Source organism: Chiloscyllium plagiosum, unplaced genomic scaffold (genome assembly GCF_037043375.1).
Source record: "Chiloscyllium plagiosum isolate Xiang-an unplaced genomic scaffold, Cpla_swu_hap1 HiC_scaffold_10, whole genome shotgun sequence".
NCBI lineage: Eukaryota > Metazoa > Chordata > Chondrichthyes > Orectolobiformes > Hemiscylliidae > Chiloscyllium > Chiloscyllium plagiosum.
Window position 1 is genome coordinate 32,007,270 of NW_028270148.1, and position 23,765 is coordinate 32,031,034.

Sequence of the window (23,765 nt, forward strand, 5' to 3'; positions counted from 1 at the left end):
TTTAAGAGAAAATATGCAACCATATTCTAAGATTTTACGAACTATATATGTCCCAGCATTACAAAGCAATAATGTGCGGTGCTTTGGAACAATGGAACCTTGAGTCACACCATATCAGCAAGATACCAATCTTTGCCATATTGTGAAAATACTTAGAATAGACAACCGCAAATAAAACTGAAAAAATAAAGGGAAAACATACTTTAACTGTTAGCTTCCATCTTTTTTGCAGCCAACTCAGGCATTAACTTGTGCCTTTCTGTCTGCAAGAGTGGACAAGTGAAAATAGCTAATTTGAAAAAGTAGGGTTTCCACCCTTAGAAATATCAAATATTCACAGACACTCAAAATGAAATTTCCTAGAAACTTCATTACATGTAAAAGTTTCAATGAACATTTACATATTTAGTGAGGAAACCTCCTTGATGGGTTGTGGATTTCCTTCTAAAACAGTATACCATATGGAAAAATAAATTGGTTTCAGATGTATGGCAAAAAGAATATTACTGTGAGTGGCTGTTGTACATGGGACAGTAGAACTGGTCTGAAAAAGAGTACATTCTTGCTAGTTATCTCCAAATATGCAAGGAACAGAGCCCCACACTATGTTCCCTTTATGCATTTTCTTTCCATTATTAAAATACCAATTTATTGGGTATAATCAGTATTTAGTGTTACATAACGGTTGTTCATCTGGTAAAAATAGACCATTAAGTAATTACTCAAGAGTTTTCTGCCCAATCTGAACAAAAACTTTATATAGTAGGCAACATTTTTCCACTTGTGCTTGTGTGCAGTTTCATTTTGCTTCTTTATGAGTTACATTTTGCATAATAATTTTATTTTTCAAAATAGAATTAAAGTTTCCTGCAATAAACTATATTTAGCCATGTAATTAGTAACTTTACTCCATTTCAAGTTTTTTAAGTATCATTATTAGTCAGTTCAATACCTTTTGAAAGAACTTACATCATAACAGATCCTGATGAATTATATCATAAATACGTGAAAAGTCGATGAAAACAAAGCATAACTTGTACCAACATTTGTTATGAATTAGTTCTTGGGCACATCAGTGAGAAGCCATCAATCCACACAAATCATTTGAAAACGTTTCATATAACGGATTAGGTCACTTGTTTAAGTTAGCGTTTTCACTTCTACCATTCTGCGTCCCCGACAGCTTTAGAGAACACATAATCCCGCCCATTGAAGGTCATTATTCCATCTTTAAGATAAAATTTCCACTTGTTTTTACTTCTGTGAATCTAATACAAAAAGAAAACACTCACACCATTGTAGTCAAATACAGTGCATCATATCAATGATGCCAATGATCACTTCCATAAAACTGTCTATCAGCATAAAAAGGTAAACTGAATAACAATGCCAGATTCATATAGGGACCATTGGAAGATAGGAATAACATAATAAGTTGGAAGAACAAACTGCCTTGGAACAAATTTTTTAAAATCTGACAATACACAGAACTCCATGAAAATATGAATTGGAAAAGACAAGCTAACATCACAGGAATGGATCTTTTATCAAAATCCAGTGTTCTGACAAAGGATTGACAACTGAGCAATTTACATTGCAATTAAAGTCAGTAAGAAGGAACAAACTGACAGTTACATACAATTGTTCACACCTCCATCCTGTGTCAAAATGACTTCATTTTGTTGGAAGTCAATTCTGTTGGTAACGATAGCAACAAATTAATGTATAACAACATTTCACAAACAGCAATGACCAGCTATTCTGTTTTCAAGGTGGTGCAATTAATATTGGTTGTGCCAGAAAAATACCCTTTTATCCTCAGTATCTTTTACATCCACGTAAACAGGCAGATGAGGCCTTAGTTTAGTCTCTCATTAACAACCCAGAATTTCTAGCAACGGAATAATGAAGCATCAGGACAGAAAATACAATCAAATACTCAAAGTGAAATCAGTATTTCCTAACCAAGACAAGTACTAACACTGAACCAAGCAGTAGGATTCACTCCAACTATTTCAACCCAATCAATTTTGATGAACTTAAGCAAGCCAATTATGGCAGGTTCTCAATTCAGTCTTACTGGTTGAAATCATGTAACTGTAGGAACTCTGAAAAATCACACTGCTAGCTTTACATATTTATGGTTATATTTTCCAATGAAGAGGGGTAATTTAATCTTCAAATACAATCTCAGAAATTTGCAGCACAGAAGAAGGCTATTTGGTTCATCATCATCAAGTGTGTAGTGCTGGAAAAGCACAGCAGATCAGGCATCATCCGAGGAGCAGGAAAATCGACGTTTTGGGGAAAAGCCCTTAATCAGGAATGAGGTTGTGAGGGTGCAGAGAAAAATGGGAGGGTTGTGGGGCTGGGGGGATGGAAGGTAGCTGAGATAGGAAGATAGAGGCGGGGGTAGTGGTGATTGGTAGGAGAGGAGAATGGAGTGGATAGGTGGGAAGGAAGATGGACAGGTAGGACCGGTCATGAGGGCGGTGCCAAGTTGGAAGGTTGGAACTGGGATAAGGTGGGGGAGGGGAAATGAGGAAACTGCTGAAATCTACATTGATGCCGTGGGATTGGAGGGCCCTGAGGCAGAAGATGAGGCATTGTTCCTCCAGTCATCGGGTGGTTAGGGCGTGGCGATGGAGGAGGCCAACTCGAAGACACCACCTCCTATTGCCCCCTCAACCAGGACGTCACCTCCCATCACCAAACCATCATCTCCCAGACCGTACACAACCTCATCATCTCAGGGGATCTCCCACCCACAGCTTCCAACCTCATAGTTCGGGAACCCACACTGCCCGGTTCTACCTCCTACCCAAGATCTACAAGCCTGACTACCCCAGCCTACCCATCGTCTCGGCCTCCTCCTGCCCAACTGAACTCATTTCCACATACCTTGATACTGTTCTATCCTCCACCTCCAAACCCTCCCCCGCCACCCCCCCCCTCCCCCTTGGTCCGGGAACTCCCCACATACATTCTGGACACCATCCATGCCCTCCACCTCCTCCAAGACTTTAATTTCCCTGGCCCCCAAAGCCTCATCTTCACCATGGACATCCAGTCCCTATACATCACCATGACCAGAGCCTCTAAGCCCTCCGTTTCTTCCTCTGCCGACGTCCCCATCAGTACCCTTCCACTGATGCTCTCATTCATTTGACAGAACTGGTCCTCTCCCTCAATTTCTTATTTGAATCCACCCATTTTCTCCAGATGAAAGGGGTAGCCATGGGCACCCGCATGGGATCGAGCTATGCCTGTCTGTTTGTCAGCTACATGGAACTGCCCATCTTCTGCAGTTACACCGGCACCATTTCCCCACCTTTTCCTCTGTTACATTGATGACTGTATCAACGCCATCTCGTGCTCCCATGAGGAAGTTGAACAGTACATCAACTTCATCAACACATTCCACCCTTAAGTTCACCTAGACCATCTCAAACACCTCATTTCCCTTCCTTCTCCATCTCCATCAACGGTGACTGACTCAACACTCACTGACTCGCACAGCTACCTGGACTACACATCCTCCCATCCTGCCTCCTGTAAAAATGCTATCCCTTATTCCCAATTCCTCTGCCTCCACCACATCTGCTCTCAGGACCAGTTCCACCACAGAACACACCAGATGGCCTCCTTCTTTAAAGACCACAATTTCCCCTCCCACATGGTTGATGATGCCCTCCAGCATATCTCATCCACTTCTCGCACCTCTGCCCTTAAACCCATCCCTCCAACCATAATAAGGACAGAACCCCCCCCCCCAGTCCTCACCTTCCAACCCACCAACCCCCGTATACATCGCATCATCTTCCACCATTTCCGCCACCTACAAACAGACCCCACCAGAAATATATTTCCCTCCCCACCCCTATCCACTTTCCATAAAGACTATTCTCTGCTCGACAGGCCCACACCCTCCCTCTCAGCATCTTCCGCTGCCACTACAGGAATTGCAAAACCTGGGTCCATACCTCCCCTCTCCCTCCGTTCAAGGCCCCAAAGGAGCCTTCCACATCCAAAGTTTTACTTGCACTTCCACATGTCATTTACTGTAGCCGTTGCTCCGGATGCGGTCTCCTCTACATTGGGGAGACAGGACGCCTACTCACGCAGCACTTCAGAGAACATCTCTGGGACAACCACACCAACCAACCCCACCACCCCGTGGCCGAACACTCTAACTCCCCATCCCACTCCGCCGAGGACATGCAGGTCCTGGGCCTCCCCCATTGCCACTCCCTAACCACCCGACACCTGGAGGAAGAACACCTCACCTTCCGCCTCGGGACCCTCCAACCTCACAACATCAATGTGGATTTCACCACTTTCCTCATTTCCCCTCCTTCCACCTTATTCCAGTTTCAACCATCTATCTCAGTACCGTCCTAATGACCTGTCCATCTTCCTTCCCACCTATCCGCTCCACCCTCCTGTCCGACCCATCACCATTACCCCCACCTCCATCTATGTAGCGCACTATCAGCTATCTTCCCCCCAGCCCCATCCCCCTCCCCCTCCCATTTATTTCACCATCCCCCTCAGCTCACAGACTCATTCCTGATGAAGGGCTTTTGCCCGAAACATCGATTCTCCTGCTCCTTTGATGCTGTCTGACCTGCTGTGCTTTTTCAGCACCAAATTCTCAACTCTAATCTCCAGCATCTGCAGTCCTCACTTTCACCTATTTGATTTATCATGTCTGTACTAGCTGTAAAAGATCCCACTTTCCTGTTTATGATCCAGATTGCAGGTTACGGCATTTCAACTATATATTAAGTACTTCTTAAATTTGATTTCTGCCTCTTTCAAGTTTTCAGTCAATTAATTCCAGAACTCTCTTCCTCTGAGTGGAAAAGAATGCTCTATTCCCTCCTACAAATGATCTTAAATCTATGCCTTCTTAATCACCACTGCAAATTCATATTTATAAACAAGTTCTTTATTCATTGTGGATTTTTTTCCTCTCCATCTCTAGTTCTTACTTCTTTCTCTCCCTTTCAGTTCACTATTTCTCTCCCTTCCTTTCTCTTCAGCACACTTACTCTTTCTGCAAGGAAGTCTCAATCAGAACACGTGCAGGGTTTAATTCTTTTCCATGGATAAACAATTTTACTTTTAGAACCAGTTTCAACAGAATGAAATTATTGCTAAGCCAATGAGAAGAAAGAAAAATAACCTGAGAAAGATACAAAGTCACACTGACCAAGTCAATACACCTGACTTTATTAAAGTTCTCAACACGCAATACGTTTTGGCACAGAAAGATGATCAAAGAATATGTTGCACACATGTGGAATTTCAATACAATCAGCAAAAAAAACTGATTGTATTGAAATTCTTCTACTAGCTAGTGTTGGTGGATTTTTATTTCAACAAGTAGATTTATTTCGCTGTAACTATAAATAATGCCAGTTTTGACCGTGTCTCTCCCTGAAACAGGCAGAACTCCTACCTCTCAAAAAACATTTATAAAGCCAATACATTGCAGGAGGAGGGTTGATGGGAATGAATTTGTTTTCTGGACATTCATTCATGGGCGCGAGGTAAAAATTAAAAACAAATGTCTGCATTTTTGCAGCAAACGGCATAAGGAATCTATGCAAATACTTTGCAGAGTTCATCTTTAAGACTGCTCAAGACAGTTTCAAAACACTACTCTAAAATTTAAAGCTTATCATAAATTTTATAATGGAGAAAATGCTCTAGCTTTTATTCATTTTGAAATATTAAAATATAATGATTCAATTTCAAGTCTTCAGAGAATCAACAGTTCAGAGTAACAACAGAATGTCTAAATTTAGAGCAAAAGCATAATACTGTAGATGTTGGAAATCTGAAATAAAAATTGAAATATCTGGAGAAGCTCAGCAGCTGAGGAAAGAGGAATAGATTTAATGCTTTGAGCCTTGAGAACAGTACTGAAGATGAGTCTCAAGATGTTAACTCTGTTTCTCTCTTCACAACTGCTAACAGACCTGTCAAAATTTATCAAATCTCTTTAGACTGACTTCTTTACAGCTCCAGAATAAATAGGTTAGACGGGTATTCTGCAGAGGTCCAAGACAATTCTGCTTGATATGCAAGAAATATTGGCAATCCATCACCTTAGTGAGGTACAGAAAAATGGATGGTCATTGTATCTAACATGATTTCATGCAGAAGTACTGTTCCATTAAAAGTAAAATGAACAAAGGAATAGCCTGCCTGGAAAGCAAAAAGGACACCACTAAGTGTTTGACAATGAAATTATGCTGAATGTAGTGGACAAGCATCTTATAGATATAGTGATTAATTTGGTGAATGAAGGATAAAAGAACCTCATTCATTGCGTATAAGGAAGAAGAGTGGTGAATGCAAAAGCTTTGAAAACTGGAACAGGGAAGAGTGAAAAGCTCAGCTGAAAAAAAATTAGCAATCTGAGAGATTGCAGTTTAAAATTTATCAGCTCTCATGCCTCCATCAGTAGAAAGATCTTTTATCCCTTCAGCCTCCACATTCAATGGAGCATCTTACGTAATTTTCATCACTTCAGTGTAATAGTACAAAACACATCTACATCCTATCCCAATATCAGAACTGCAAAGCAACATTTTGCTTGAAAAGTCTCTGGTCCACTTTTCCAATGCTTCCAGCATCATCCCATGCATATGCAGAAAATGCAACATCTGCTCTTTTCCTTCCAATTTCCTCATTGTTTGAAGCCGCAAACACAGCTTTTCAGGTAAAATACCTTGTGCTTACTTCAATTAAGTGTGAGAGATTTTTTTTCCCTACTTGAAGGTAGTAAGGAAAGTACCAGGAATGGGACACATTCACCATTAGATATATTTTCAAAGTGAAACAAAGTGAAATAATTGAAAGCCAGATCAGATTCAGCAAAATAGAGCACTATGCTGGTAGATAGGGTTTGGTCGGGCTGCCATTCAATGAGAAGCCAAAAATGATACAGGTAAAGTTCCAGTGGGACTGGATATCCTGGTGAAAAGCAAATAATAATGACAACATATCACGGGGCTTCAGAAGTTTCACAGCACAGAGACAGACTGAATTTATCAAGAGAGGTTGGACATTAGATGGAACCAGTTTAATAGTACAGGAGGAAACAACGTCTGTTGATAAAGTAGGAACGAGCATTATAGAGCTAATGTTCAATAAGTTAGGAGATGCCACAAGAGGCTATTCAGCCCATTATATTTCTTTAAGCAATATCCAGTTAATATAGCTCCACCATCCCTTCCCCATAAACTGCAATATGTCCTATCTCCTTTTGAAAGTTACTACTGAATCTGACTTCATCATCCTTTCAGGCTGTACATTCGTGATCATCACCACACATGGAAAATGTCTCCCCACCTTCCAAGAACTATGATCATTGGAATCCTTTCTCTGGAAGACTTCATTTCCATCTACCAGATTGTCTCTCAGCCTGCTATCTACTTGTTTTGGAAAGCTTTTCCTCACCAATGTGACTTGAACACACACACTGCCAACATCCCATTTCAGACTAGAGTATCCATTCTCATTTGCTACTTATCTGGTCCTGCATTTACATTAAATTTTGTTGTGATAGAATGATGCCACCAAGCAAGTCTTCTCCCTTGGCATGCTGGTCAGAAAAAAGCCTGAATTTTCACAACGATGGAGTTGGTCTCCAAAGTGCCAAAATGGTTCTGGAGCCCATTTTCTAAAAGGTCCTGCCTGTAAATCTACTATATATAATTTTTGCCAGTGGTGAAAGAAACAGGAACTGGTTGTAGCTTCCATTGTTCTTAGAGGGGAAATCGCACAACTTTGCAAATAAGTTCTAAATGTACTGGAGTTTTGTTTAAATTTAAAGGTAGACGTGAATGTGGGTAAAAATTGGATAAACTAAGTGAAACTGTCAAGCTATCCAAGGAAATGTTAAACTGCTAAGGGCATTAAGTCTCCACCCTGTAGTTAAAAGAAACAATCTGCAACTTAGAAAAAAAATCAGTGCTTGCTATTTCATTCTGCTGACATAAGCTCCAGGTCTGGATTTGTGCTGCATGGCTGATTTCTAAAAAACATCATTACCACATTTTCATTGACAGCTGAGTTCTTGACGTGCATTCGTACAGTGCAATGGTAGTGCCCCTTACTTTTGGGTCAGGAGACCCACTTCTCAGTTTCACTTGCTCTCCACATTTATCATAACATTTCTGAACAGATTGATTAAAAATATCAAGAACAAAGATGGAGTATTGTATCAGGCACAAATGGGCAGAAAACTCTCCTTTTCAGCACCATAATTCTGCCTTGTGGAGATATGAGTAAACATGCTTATTTCTATATTATGTTAGGGGAGTGTTGAGACTTTTTAATCAGTGTTGAGACTTTTTAAAAACATTGTGGAGTCATGAGTAGACACTTTGGACTTTTTATTTATTTGATCTCAACATAGGTCCTGAATCTGCCTATTGTGGGCACTTTGAGTTAGCATGGAGAGCTGATTGTCAAATGATAGTGGGTGGAGGATATAGGATGGCATAAAGTTGCCATAGGGGCTATAATGGATTATAGTGTTGAGTAGCAGGGCATATCTTGGCATAGTCTGTGTTGTGGAGGGACATAACATAGCATGGAAGGAGTGTAAGAGTCTGTTGGCAGTGGAAAGTAGGGTACAGCTTAATATGGACAATATGAAGGCTATGGGGTTGGTGGGTTGAGGGCATGACGTGAGGATATGGGTAACAATGAGGGTTCAGCGTGGTGTATGAGGTGGTATGGATGAGGCATGTTGAATATATAAGAGCTGAGTACTGATTATGTTTTATTTTGTTTCACAGCTGGGGCAAAGTTCTGGAGCACCAACGGCAGTCTTTCAGGCAGCCCACTTCTACACCCAGCAGCCCAAATGGTCTCTGAATTTTTTCTAATAATAGAGCACTTGCATTTCATTAACACCCCTACCCAGGAAGAAAAGTTACATCACTTCGGAGTCAGGTTTGTGGAGCCAGGGATCTTCCCGACTCTGTCGGATACACGAGCAAAACTTCAAGCCAAACTGCTCCTTCTGCAATGTCCCTAGTCGCTATGAAATTGAATCAGTGGCAGTATTCTTGCATTTACAAGTGGTATAAAACTCTAGCCTTAAATGTATAATCTAGGGTATTATTTCAGTAGCAAGAAAACTCACTGCCAGTGATCCAACATTACAAAATCTGGTTCTTGTAGTTAACTAATTAATATAATTGCGTAAAGAAGCTGCTATTTCTTGATCACAGTGAAGTCAGTCAAGTGATAGAATACCATAAGAAGAATTAGTACAATGTACTGTGGCACATAATCCATGTATGTTGACAGGGTGTTTCTTCTATTTACTGAAGATCAAGCATACCATTAACTTCTGCTAAAAATCACACAACATCAGGTTATAGTCCAACAGGTTTAAGTGGAAGCACACTAGCTTTCGGAGTGACGTTCCTTCATCGCTCCAAAAGCTAGTGTGCTTCCAATTAAACCTTTTGTACTATAACCTGGTGTTGTGTGATTTTTAACTTTGTACACCCCAGTCCAACACCGGCATCTCCGAATCATTAACTTCTGCAATATTCATTCTTACTGAAATATTTTGTATGCGAACCAGACATCAGAAAGTCAACAGGACTATGACATTTTGAATCAGTGTATTATCCATACGACCTTTTTACTAATTCATAAAACTGTTTTATGATTTCATAATACAAGCATCATTCTAACATCAGCAGTACTGCCTTGAGTTCTAATCCATTGTGCCCAATGAACTATTTTGTAGACCACCAACCAAACATTTCTCACACCACAAAGAGACATTTTTTATTCATCTCATTGTAATTAGTGACTTAAAATTGCTCAAACTTCAGTTTGAAAGTTGCAATTAATGACATCAAGAAGTTCAGACAAATTTCTAATCACATAAATAATGACAGACATAGCCAGAGACTGTTCGTGTACTATCCATTCACAACCTTTGACTGGTTAGAATCTATGCTTAAGTAGTAAGAACTAATTCTATTCCTTTCATTGCTACTCATCCCATTATCTGAATCTTATGAATTCAACAAATTTATTGGTTAATTAGGAAGATATTATCTATTTTCAGACAAGCAAGAATAGAAGGAGAGGAACCCGAGGCACTACACGGGTAGTGCCTCCCACCCGCCCTCTTCCTCTAACCTAATAATAACACCTGTTGTGGTAAGTAGGTAAGTGCTGAATTTTGCTTGTTGTATTCTTTAGACCCAGTTTTTTTAAAAATAAAAGTTAGCTTTAGAGGGATGGCAGTGAAGGCAGTGCAATGTTCCTCCTGCAACATGTATGAGGTGAGGGATGCCATCGACGTCCCTGCCGATTACACTTGCAGGAAGTGCACCCATCTCCAGCTCCTCCAAGACCGTGTTAGGGAACTGGAGCTGGAGTTGGATGAACTTCGGATCATTCGGGAGGCAGAGGGGGTCATAGATCAGAGTTATAGGGAAGTAGTAACTCCAAAGATGGCAGATAGATGGGTGACAGTGAGGGGGACTGGGAGGAAGCAGCCAGTGCAGGGACCCCCTGCGGCCATTCCCCTCAAGAACAAGTATACCGTTTTGGATACTTGTGGGGGGGATGACTTACCAGGGGTAAGTAACGGGGCTCAGGTCTCTGGCACGGAGCCTGTCCCCGTTACTCAGAAGGGAAGGGTGAAGAAGAGCAGAGCAGTAGTAATTGGGGACTCGATAGTTAGGGGCACAGATAGGCGGTTTTGTGGGAACGAGAGAGACTCACGATTGGTATGTTGCCTCCCAGGTGCAAGGGTACGTGATGTCTCTGATCGTGTTTTCCGGGTCCTGGAGGGGGAGGGGGAGCAGCCCGAAGTCGTGGTCCATATTGGCACCAACGACATAGGTAGGAGGAGTGCCGAGGATGTTAGACAGGCTTTCAGGGAGCTAGGTTGGAAGCTCAGAGTTAGAACGAACAGAGTTGTTGTCTCTAGTTTGTTACCCGTGCCACGTGATAGAGATTCGAGGAATAGGGAAAGAGAACACTTAAATGCGTGGCTACAGGGATGGTGCAGGAGGGAGGGATTCCGGTATTTGGATAACTGGGGTTCTTTCTGGGGACGGTGGGACCTCTATAAACAGGATGGTCTACACCTGAACCTGAGGGGCACCAGTATCCTTGGGGGGAGGTTTGCTAGTGCTCTTGGGGGGGGTTTAAACTAACTCTGCAGGGGCATGGGAACCCAGATTGTAGCTTCAGGGTGCAGGGCCAGGAGTGTAGGGAGGTTAGGAACATGGCATCAATTTCCAAGGAGGGTGTCTGTAAACAGGAAAGTGGCTTGAAGTGTGTATACTTCAATGCAAGAAGTATACGAAATAAGGTAGGTGAACTTGCAGCGTGGGTTGGTACCTGGGACTTCGATGTTGTGGCTATTACGGAGACATGGCTAGAACAGGGACAGGATTGGCTGTTGCAGGTTCCAGGATTTAAATGTTTTAGTAGGGTCAGAGGTGGGGGTAAAAGAGGGGGAGGTGTGGCATTGCTTGTCAAAGATAGTATTACAGTGGTGGAAAGGACGATGGATGAGGACTTGCCATCTGAGGTAGTTTGGGCTGAGGTTCGGAATAGGAAAGGTGAGGTCACCCTGTTAGGAGTCTTTTACAGGCCTCCCAATAGTCCTAGAAACGTAGAAGAAAGGATAGGGAAGGTGATTCAGGAGATGAGTGACAGTAATAGGGTGGTGGTTATGGGGGACTTTAACTTTCCTGATATTGATTGGGAAAGCTATAGCTCAAGTTCGTTAGATGGGTCAGTGTTTGTTCAATGTGTGCAGGAGAGTTTCCTGACACAATATGTAGACAGGCCAACAAGAGGTGAGGCCATACTGGATTTGGTTCTGGGTAACGAACCAGGCCAGGTGTTAGAATTAGAGGTAGGTGAGCACTTTGGGGATAGTGACCATAATTCGGTGATTTTTACTCTCGTGATGGAGAGGGATAAGTGTGTACTACAGGGCAAGAGTTATAGCTGGGGTCAGGGAAATTATGATGCGGTGAGGCATGACTTAGGATGTGTGGCCTGGAAAAGTAGACTCCAAGGCAAGAGTGTAAATGATATGTGGAGCTTGTTCAAGGAGCAACTATTGAGTGTCCTTGATAATTATGTACCTGTCAGGCAGGGAGGAAAGGGTCGTGCGAGGGAGCCGTGGTTTAATAAGGAATTGGAATCCCTTGTTAAATGAAAGAGGGCGGCCTATCTCAAGATGAGACGTGAAGGTTCAATTGGGGCGATTGAGAGTTATAGGGTAGCCAGGAAGGACCTGAAGAGAGAGTTAAGAGCAGCAAGGAGGGGACATGAAAGGTCCTTAGTCGGTAGGATTAGGGAAAACCCTAAGGCTTTCTATAGGTATGTTAGGAATAAAAGAATGACTAGGGTAGGAATAGGTCCAGTCAAGGATAGTAGTGGGAAGTTGCGTGTGGAGGCGGAAGAGATTGGGGAGACACTGAATGAATACTTTTCTTCAGTATTTACTCAGGAACAGGGCATTGTCGTCGATGTGAATACTGAGTCACAAATAAGTAGAATGGATGGCTTTGAGGTATGTAGAGAAGAGGTGTTGGAAATCCTGGAAAAGGTGAAAATAGATAAGTCCCCTGGGCCTGATGGCATTTATCCTAGGATTCTCTGGGAAGCAAGGGAGGAGATTGCAGAGCCATTGGCCTTGATTTTTATGTCCTCTTTGTCTACAGGAGTAGTGCCAGAAGACTGGAGGATAGCAAATGTGGTTCCCTTGTTCAAAAAGGGGAGTAGGGATAACCCTAGTAACTATAGGCCGGTGAGTCTCACTTCTGTTGTGGGCAAAGTCTTAGAGAGAATTGTAAGGGATAGGATTTATGCACATCTGGATAGGAATAATGTGATCAAGGATAGTCAGCATGGTTTTGTGAAGGGCAGGTCGTGCCTCACAAACCTTATTGAATTCTTTGAAAAGGTGACGAAGGAGGTTGATGAGGGGAAAGCGGTAGATGTGGTATATATGGATTTTAGTAAGGCGTTTGATAAGGTTCCCCATGGTAGGCTACTGCAGAAAATACGGAGATATGGCATTGAGGGTGAGTTGGAGGTTTGGATTAGGAATTGGCTGGATGGAAGAAGACAGAGGGTAGTAGTTGATGGCAAAGTTTCTTCATGGAGTGCCGTCACTAGCGGTGTTCCGCAAGGATCTGTTTTGGGACCATTGCTGTTTGTCATTTTTATAAATGACCTGGAAGAGGGGTTAGAAGGTTGGGTGAGCAAGTTTGCGGATGATACGAAAGTCGGAGGAGTTGTTGACAGTGAGGAAGGATGTGGCAGGTTACAGCAGGATATAGAGAAGCTGCAGAGCTGGGCAGAAAGGTGGCAAATGGAATTCAATGTAGCTAAATGTGAGGTGATTCACTTTGGGAAGAATAACAAAAAGATGGGGTACTGGGCTAATGGTCGGATACTTGGTAGTGTGGATGAGCAGAGGGATCTTGGTGTCCATGTACACAGATCTCTGAAAGTTGCCACCCAGGTAAATAGTGCGGTGAGGAAGGCATATGGCGTACTGGCTTTTATTGGTAGAGGAATTGAGTTCCGGAGTCCTGAGGTCATGATGCAGTTGTATAAAACTCTGGTGCGGCCGCATCTGGAATATTGTGTGCAGTTTTGGTCGCCATACTATAGGAAGGATGTGGAGGCACTGGAACGGGTGCAGAGGAGGTTTACCAGGATGTTGCCTGGTATGGAAGGAAGATCGTATGAGGATAGACTGAGACACTTGGGGCTGTTTTCATTAGAGAAAAGAAGGTTTAGGGGTGACTTGATTGAGGTGTACAAGATGATTAGGGGGTTAGATAGGGTTGACAGTGTGAACCTTTTCCCGCGTATGGAGTCGGGTATTACAAGGGGGCATAGCTTTAAATTAAGGGGGGGTAGATATAGGACTGAAGTTAGGGGTAGGTTCTTCACTCAGCGAGTCGTAAGTTCATGGAATGCCCTGCCAGCAGCAGTGGTGGACTCTCCCTCTTTATGGGCATTTAAGCGGGCATTGGATAGGTATATGGAGGATAGTGGGTTAGTATAGGTTAGGTGGGCTTGGATCGGCGCAACATCGAGGGCCAAAGGGCCTGTACTGCGCTGTATTCTTCTATGTTCTATAATAGAACTGATATACTCAAATAAATTTCATACTGCACTCCGGAATTGCCTCAAATGCTCTACGTTGCTTGATCTTTCTGATATTGAACAAAATCCACCTTTGCAATCATACGTCTGACCATTTTTCATAATTTCTCACTTCAAGTCTGACACCTGACACTTTTATTTCCCCCTCTATGTTGACAGGACTAAGTAAATATAAATTGCTGATGTAGAAGATCTTTTTTGACAAGAGAGGTGGAAGGAAGAAGTAAAGAATCTTCAATTGTCTTTGGGCAACTGTCAAAATCATCCTAAAATGGAAGGAAGAATAAAAGCCAAGTGGTACTAGCTCATTTTGAAATCTAGAGCTTCAAGTACTTTATAATACAGAACACCAACTGCACAGACAAGGCTCAGAACTACTCATCTTTTCTGCATTCCTGAAATTCAATGTTTTCTAAATGAACTGCAATCATATTTTAATTAAGTCACGTAGGACAGATATTAGACTTTTAAATGGGCATTAATCAAAAGTATATCACAAATTAAGTTATAAATTGTACTGCAACTGAAAAAAATGAACTCCCAACATAAAATTGTATTTCTTTTTCTGAGCTTTTCCAATTTTTAATATTTGCATTTTACTCTTATTTTTTCTGAGATGTACAGATCTTGTGGCAAGTGATGAGCCAAACATGTGCCTGCTTACAAGGTTTCTACATCTGATCTGACAGGTAGAAAGACAGCCGGATATAAATTTCTTTCTAACTTTATCTCTTGTCATAGGGTTAAATACGTAGTTTCTTCTTCCACCATCCCATAGCAAAAACATAACAGCAGGGAATTGAAAACAATTGCTGCATGAATCTGCCCATCTACTGGGTATCAGATAACTTCTAAAATAAAAACACGATTTGAAAGAAAAATATAAATACATATTTGCTTGAATGCACTAACAAAAAAGTTCTCACCTTGTCATATTGGCAAACAATTACATTATCTGTATCGAATAGATCAGGTACCTCCTGTTCACTTACATCATCGCCTGAATTTAAAGGATCCTGCAAAATAATTGCATTCAGATTAATTTTGCACCATTAATTACCAAAGATTAATGACAATAACATTTCTGCAAGCTTTATATAAAATTGAAAAAGTAAACAATTGAAAGACCAAGATTCACAGAACACAACTTTAATAGAAAAAGATAAAGGAAAGGAATTGTATTACTGTCGTGCCTTTCATAACCCACAATGCTTTACTGCCAATGAAATAACCATGAAGTGTGGACAGCAAGCAATGTTGGGAAGAAAGGACAAGGTAAACCTGAAAGTAGCTGGGTGTTGCAAAGCTTCTAAAATATCAAAACAAACATCTAAACATCTCTTAAAGATTAATGACAGTTGCGAGAAACCAGAAAAAGAGATTAAGAGCAAAACCAACTATACAAAGTAATGGTTGCAATGGAAAATTTTCTCTAATATACTACTTTTCATTTGACTTGTAGAATTACAGATCAATTAGAAATTTGCAAGGAAACTGGAGGTGGCAATGCTTCAATGGTCAATGACAAAAAAACAGGCTAATCTCATGGAGACAGTCAAGCTCTGGCCCACAAGATCATTAAAAGCAATTTCAAGATTGAAATGAGACTCTCTTTCTCTTCAAGCTTCAGAACAGATCCTGTTTCCAGTATAAGGAATGTTACATCAGAAGCTCAAACAGAAGTATTTCTTTCCTCATGAATGGAATCACTGACCATTTTGATAATCTGTGTCAGTTTTGAGTCTGCTTACTTAACCAACAGAAATGAACCCAAGCAAGATATCCCCTTATACAGTAACACTCTTGTTGAGCAACTGAACTCAAACCATCATGTACTACTTCCTAACAATCTGAGGGGTTAAATAATAATAATGTGTTAAGAATATATGTATCAACAAGGTCGTCTCTCTATATTTATCCATTCACTAAAGCTTTTCAGTAATCTCAGAAGGTAATATGCTGTTTTTCAGACAAAGATCTAACCCAGTGCAAGTAAAGATAGGTTAGGCAGAAGTATGTATTCAGTGAATTTGAGTTAATACAATGAGAAGACCTTGAAAAAATAATCTTAAATCTGAAAATTCCAAACCTGTTAAGGTCTATTTCCATTGTTCTAAGCATTAGTTATGTTATCAGCCTCTTTCCCTTTGTCAAAAATGGTTAATAAATGCAGGTGACCAACTTGCCTTTGGGGATTTCTGGGAATCAAATTTCCTTTATAGGTCAGCATTTATTTCTCATCTTTAATTACTCTCAAGCTGATGGCGGCTCACTACCTTCTTTAATCACTACAGTCTTTACACTGGATCACTACAACTGCCACTAATATCACAGCTGTTCAAACTATGACATAACTAAATACACAATTATAATACACCAGTAGAACACATTTAGTTCAACTTGTCCCTCTGGTCCTACATGGGAGGCAGAAAGCCTCTGCTACCGATCTGGATCCATTGCAATCTCTTTCAGTCCAGTCAATGCAGTATTCCGCTCTTGAATTTCCTCAGTGAGTGTGCAGCAAAAGCTTTTCTTTGTCCATCCCGTCCTTCTTTTTCCAGGTTCAGATGGCTAATTAAGTGTCCTTCTGCCCTCATTTATCTTTCTCTTACAATGTTCCATAGATGCTTCTGACCATTCCTCTGCAGCACTTCTTCCTTGATGATGTCTCTCCAAGTGATGCCCAAGACGTTTGGGAGGCAATAGTAATGGAAAACCTCCACTTGTTATACCTTTTCTCTTCTTTTCCATGTTTCACTGGCACAGACTGCAGTTGGTATTACTATGGACATGCAGCTTCACAGTTTTATGGTTGTGTTCATGGTGGATACCGTGACCTAATAAAACACAGGGGAAGCTTAAAGGCAAAGTCATAGAGTCATAGAAATATTCGGTCCAACTTATCCCAACCCAATCTAGTCCCACCTGCCAGCACCTGGCCCATATCCCTCCAAACCCTTCCTATTCATATACCCATCCAGATGCCTTTTAAATGTTGAAATCGTTCTAGCCTCCACCACTTCCTCTGGCTGCTCATTCCATAGACATACCACCCTCTGTGAAAACGTTGCCCCTTCGGTTTCTTTTATATATTTCCCCTCTCACCCTAAGCCTATGCTTTCTGGTTCTGGACTCCCCTACCCGAGGGAAAATACCTTGTCTACTTATCCTATCCATGCCCCTCATAATTTTATAAACCTCTGTAAGGTCACCCCTCAGCCTCCAACGCTCCAGGGAAAACATCCCCAACCTATTCAACCTCTTCATATAGCTCAAACCCTCCAACCCTGGCAACATCTTTGTAAATCTTTTTTGGACCCTTTCAAGTTTCACAACATCTTTCTGATAGGAAGGATACCAGAATTGCATGCAATATTCCAACAGCGGCCTAACCAATGTCCTGTACAGCTGCAATATGACATCCCAACTCCTGTACTCAATACTCTGACCAATAAAGGAAAGCATACCAAATGCCTTCTTCACTGTCCTATCTACCTGCGACTCCACTTTCAAGGAGCTATGAACCTGCACTGCAAGGTTCAGCACCACTCCCTAGGTCCTTACCATTAAGTGTATAAGTCCTGCTAAGATTTGCTTTCCCAAAATGCAGCACCTTGCATTTATCTAAATTAAACTCCAACTGCCACTTCTCAGCCCATTGGCCCAACTGATCAAGATCCCATTGTAATCTGAGGTAACCTTCTTCGCTGTTCACTACACCTCCAATGTTGGTCTCATCTGCAAACTTACAAACTCTTCCTCTTATGCTCACATGCAAATCATTTATATAAATGATGAAAACTAGTGGACCCTGCACCGGTCCTTGTGGCACATCAACAGTCACAGGCCTCCAGTGTGAAAAACAACCCTCCACCACCACCCTCTTCTTCTACCTTTGAGCCAGTTCTGTACCCAAACAGCTAGTTCTCCTTGTATTTCATAAGATCTAACCTTGCTAACCAGTCTCCCATGGTGAACCTTGTCAAACGCCTTACTGAAGTCCATAAAGATCACGTCCACCACTCTGCCCTCAACAATCCTCTTTGTTACTTCTTCAAAAAAAAAGTGAAAATTGTAGACAGATGTATTCTATCCAGGAGTATGAGAAAAGAAGCGAAGTACAAAACAGCAAAAGAGCAAGGCACAGGCTCAGTCACAAACCAAAGAACAATAGCAAAGATTAATGCTGCAAAAGTCACAAAATTCTTGCTAATTGATATCATGGGCAGGAACCTCTTGCTTTTACTGTTCATAGTGTCAAGTTGACTGCTAAAGAGTAGCTCAAAGGAAAAAGTCAGTTTGTGAAAGCAAAGCTGTCCATCCATCACTGCTGATGACAAAGATTTCCCTGCTAATATTAATTATGTTAAAACACTAATGGAGATTTTTTCCAAGATTATAACAAGAAAAATGGAGAAACTTGTTCAGTGGTGGACACTGCTGGATCTGCCATGTCTTGCACTGAGTGCTACTGAAGTAGTTAGTCCTGATTAACACTTCATTATCTTCTTATGAAAGCAGACTTTACATTTACTTATATCACCTCAAACTGAAGACGTAATGTTCAGTTACTGTCTGTCTCCAGGGATTCATTCCAATAACAAATCAAAACACCCTCTTTCAGTTTTGGCTAAGAAATTCAAGCAAATCTGACAGAGGTTACTTTTTATTTTGACTACTAGAGGTCCCACGAAAACACATGAAACCCGAAGACCTGTATCCCATAAAAACAACAAAATGTGCCAAACCTTTGGGAGAAAGATACAAAGCAGCATATTTGCTGAGGAGCTTTCATCATGAAACAGGAGCAGAATTGACCTTATTTGACAAGCAGCGATGCAAAGTTGTACAGAATATATCCTTGGATAAGAGTACAATAGAGAAATTATGTGAGCAATGTTCTGAAAATTAAAAATAAATTTATGGGAAAGATTCTTTCTAGTTCTCCTTTTGTTCTTCTAAATTGCAAAATAGTTTTATCAACTACACCTCTGAAATCATTTACAAATCTGCTATGTTAACTAATTTCCTCCTCACGTTAAAGTCATACATGTAGCAATCTTATGGATTACAATTCTCATAATCCAACTCCATCCATACTTTCCCTCAAATATTCAGCTTTTTAAACAAGACCCTGACATCAGTACATCAGTACTTCCTATTTGCCTTTTCTTTTTGTATTCTTCTTAATCTATTTGACAATCTACACCAAGTGTTTTGGCAGCACACATGAATTTCCCAGCAAAAAGACTGCACACCACATACAAAACCAAGTGTCCAGTGTCATTTTTTTTGTAATGCAACAAAGCATTGGGCCTTCATATAGTTTAGAAAATTGATTTACCTAAGTGGATTCATAACTTATGGACCTTTATTTTAAATAAGCAGTTGACTGTCACTTACAGCGATAATTTTTACTTTGGTTAATTAGGTTATTGAAACAGACAAGTAAGGTTAAAAATGAATTATCTAAAAAGATGTTGTTAATGTATTGCAGTCAGAACCATTCAAGGACTCATTGCACATATTCTGAATCATTTTATAAACAGCCATCATTTTGTAAATCAATAAACTAGAATTTTGGCATTTTGTTAGAGACCAACAGTTGCAGAATTTTCCCAATTCATTTTTCCAAAGATCCAGTTAATGTTTAATTCTTCAAAAATAATATCTGTGAGACTTGCACGTTTGCTTCATATTATTAATTATTCTGAAAGAAAGATTAGCAGATAGATTCATAATGTTAAGTTGAGGGATTTGGGCAGAGGAAACACGTCGAGTACAGAGCATTTATTTATAAAATAACTGGAAGAGTATTACATTTATATGGCTCATGTAGTAAAATCTCATTGGGGAATCAAAACTTCTCAGCAGCCAAAAGTCTCAAATAAAGACCAGATTTGGTCTGGATAATTGCCAAAAATCAATACAATACCTATAAAGGGAAAACTGATATTTTGGACCAAGAACACTTCTTAATTTCCTGCCTGCATGAACAAATTCATTTTTTTGACTTAATAGTTCAGCATTACAAGATATATGAAGCACTAATCACTACGTAACTGCTAACCCAGTTATTACCATATATCAAAGGACTGGATTTGTAAATTCACACATTATGCTTCAATGGTGTACCTCAGACAGGAATACCTAACCAATTTAAAATATTATCTAACATTCTTAATTTGAATAGACCTCTACTGCTATTAGAAACACTGAGTTAAAATCCACCAGACCTCTAAGATCTGCCACGTCTCACAAAATATACTTCCGAAGTAAGCTGTATATTAAAGCTTCTGTGCCAGCAGTAACTCTAAATTTATCCTCTTAACTTGCTAAAAATATGATCAGAACCTGTACCAGAACAAACGACAAAATAAACATTTTTACCATACTTCCATTTAAGATTTCCAAACATTGGGCTAAACAAAATGGAAATCCTTTTAGTACCAACAGAAGTACTGAAATCTAGATAGAGTGAAATATTTACTTGTCTTATGATTGAATGGCCCAGGAATCAGAGATCAGGCTATTTTGGATCTGATAATGTGCAAATGATCTCAGAATAAAAGATCCCCTCGGAAACAGTGACCATAACATAGTAGTAAGTTTCAAAGTGAAAAACATGGGTCAGAAACAACAGTGCTAAACTTAAATAAGGGCCATTATAAAGGAATGAATGTTGGCTGGAATAGATTGGAAAAGCAGTTTAATAGAAAATACATTTGATGAAAACTGGCAGATATTTTAAAAATAGTTCGTGACTTACAACAAAAATACATCTCAGTAAGGAGGATTCTTGGGAAGTGGATGAATCAATCTATGTTTTTTATTCATTCGTGGGATGAGGGCATCACTGGCTAGACCAGCATTTATTGCCCATTTTTAATTGCCCAGAGGGCAGTTAAGAGTCAATCACATTGCTGTGGGTCTGGAGTCACATGTAGGCCAGACCAGGTAAGGATGGAAGTTTCCTTCCCTGAAGGATATTAATGAACCAGATGGGTTTTTCCCGACAATCGACAATGGTTTCATCGTCATCATTAGATCATTAATTCCAGATATTTTACTGAATTCAAATTCCACCATCTGCCATGGCAGGATTTCAATCCAGGTCCCCAGAACATTAGCTGAGTTTCTGGATTAATAGTCCAGTGATAACGCTACTAGGCCACTGTGTCCCCAGTCATGGTTAACCAAGATAAATAAGGACAGTATCAAATTGAAAGAGAAAAAACATATAATGTGGGAAAGAATTTTTAAGATTGGAAAAGTTAGAAAAATCAAAAGATAACCAAAAACATAATAAACTGGGAGAAAATGAACAAAGATAAACTATCAAGTAACGTAAAAATGAATAGCAAGAGCTTCTTTAACTATGTGAAAAGGCCAGAATGAACATAGCCCCCTTAGAGAATGAGGCTGGGAAAACAATAACGGGAAAGCAGAAAATGGCAGAGGAGTTGAATAAATACTTCACATCAGTCTTTTAGGTAAATACATGAATAGCATTCCAAGAATGCTAAATAATCAAGTGGGATGGGTGGGTGGGGGAGGAGGAAGAAGAAATAAGCACAAAAATAATCATTGGAGAAAATGTACTAGATAAACTAACAGAGCTAAAAGCAAAAAATCCCCTAAGCCTGATGAGATACATCCCACGTTGTTAAAGGAAGTACCTTCAGAGATAATGGGTGCATTTGTATTCTTCCAAGAACTATTATATTCAGCAAAAGACCACAAGACCATGCAGCCCATCAAGTCTACATCACCTTTCAATCATGGCTGATACATTTCTCAACCCTATTCTCCTGCCTTCTCCCCTTATCACCAAAAACTTATGTATATCTTAATAATGCTCATTTGTGGGATGGGGATTTCGCTGGCTGAGCCAGCATTTATTGTTTATACCTCATTGCCCTTGATAAGGTGGGAGGGAACTACCATGTTTAACTGTGGCAGTCCATGTAGTGTAGGCAGACCCACTTGCCATTTGGAAGGGAATTCCAGCCTTTGAGGACCTCATGCATAAATGACAAAAAGCTGGCATACAAATTCAGTAGTTATTAGGAGAGGCAAATGGAATTTTGGCCTTTGTTTCAGAAGGAATAGAATATAAAAATAGGGAGGCCTTACTAAAACTGTACAAGGCACATGTTAGACCACAGTTGGAATACTGTGAACAGTTTTGCTCCTCTTATCTAAGGAAATGCAAACTTGCATTGGAGACAGTCCAGAAAAGGGTTTCACTAGATTGCACCTGGACATACAGGAATTATGAGAAGTTGGGTCTGTACTCACTGGTGTACAGAAGAATGAGATATGACCTTATTAAAATCAATATAATTATTAGGGGACTGTTGAGAAGTTGCTTTCTTTTCTGGGAGAGCATAATCTCAGAGTAAGGGTCACCCACAGGTGAGGAGGAATTTCCTCTCTTAAAAGGTCATGAATCTGCGGAATTTCTTTTTTACAGTTGAGAGCTGTAGAGATTATGTTGTTAAGTATATTAAAGGCTGAGATGGACAGATTTTTAACCAGTAAGGGAATCAAGGGCTGAGTGGATAAGACAGGAAAGGGGAATCAAGGACTATCAGATTAGCTATAACTTAACTGAATAGTGAGGGAGATCTGATGGGCTGAAAGACCTACTTCTGCTCCCATGTCTTATACTTACTACAATTATATGTGATTAGTCATCTTTATAGGAACTAAGATCCATGATCAAAATATTTTACATAATTACTTCTTCTATAATTTCTTCTTTAGGTTCTTCATCAGAGCCATCACTGGAGGTGTCAGGGCTAGAACTATCATCTTCATCATAACCTTCAAGAGCTTTAAGGTCTTCAGCATCAATAATTCCAAGTATATCATTTTCTTCCACTTCCCGCAGGTTACCAATTTCTTCATCTGAAGACGTATCATTAGTTCCATCTAACTGTGGGATGGATGACTCTTCAACTTTGATTGGTTGTTCCTCAGATGTGGTCGCAACCATTAACAAGGTTTCATTCACCTAAGTGGTAAAATCAAAATTTAATTCACCAAAATAAATAATAACCAAATTGTAAAGCAAAACAAATGCTACAGTAGCCTCAAGATGTCCAGTCTGATTTAAAGTTGCTTGAATGTAATCTTGTGCAAATTTGAACACGAGTTCTTGATTGTACAAGTGATTCCATTAAGATGATATAATTAAATACATTTTATTTGGGAAAAAAACAGGAGGAACTATTTCCACAGATTTGGATCTTTCTAAACCTATAGTTTTGTGTGGAAATTTGAGAGGGTGAACATAAAACCGCGGTCACAAACTTCGAAGAAAATGAGCAAAATAGTAACCAAAAAATTTATAAAATCCTGCAATTACTGCAGTTCTGCTCATTTAACCTGCTGTTGCTTTTTGTCAGATGCTAAATGCCAATTCTCACAACTCTTCTTCAACCGTGATTCCCTCACCAATCATCAAGCTATAATTTCCCAAATGGTCACTGACATCATCTCCTTTGGGGATTTCCCACAACATGTACCAATGGACTCCAAGCCTACAACTTCAGAGC

General features: G+C 40.2%; 1 protein-coding gene across 1 annotated transcript in view; it reads right to left on the reverse strand.

Annotated features, from left to right (window-relative positions):
• Positions 1–1,160: 1,160 nt before the first annotated feature.
• Positions 1,161–23,765, reverse strand: part of LOC122552715 (stonin-1-like) — a 113,407-nt gene continuing 90,802 nt past the window's right edge. The window contains exons 9-11 of the mRNA XM_087990996.1: positions 22,949–23,221; positions 15,129–15,218; positions 1,161–1,268 (exon numbers count right to left, since the gene is read on the reverse strand). Coding sequence (XP_087847122.1) covers positions 1,161–1,268; positions 15,129–15,218; positions 22,949–23,221 — 471 coding nt within the window. The remainder of the gene's footprint in view (positions 1,269–15,128; positions 15,219–22,948; positions 23,222–23,765) is intronic.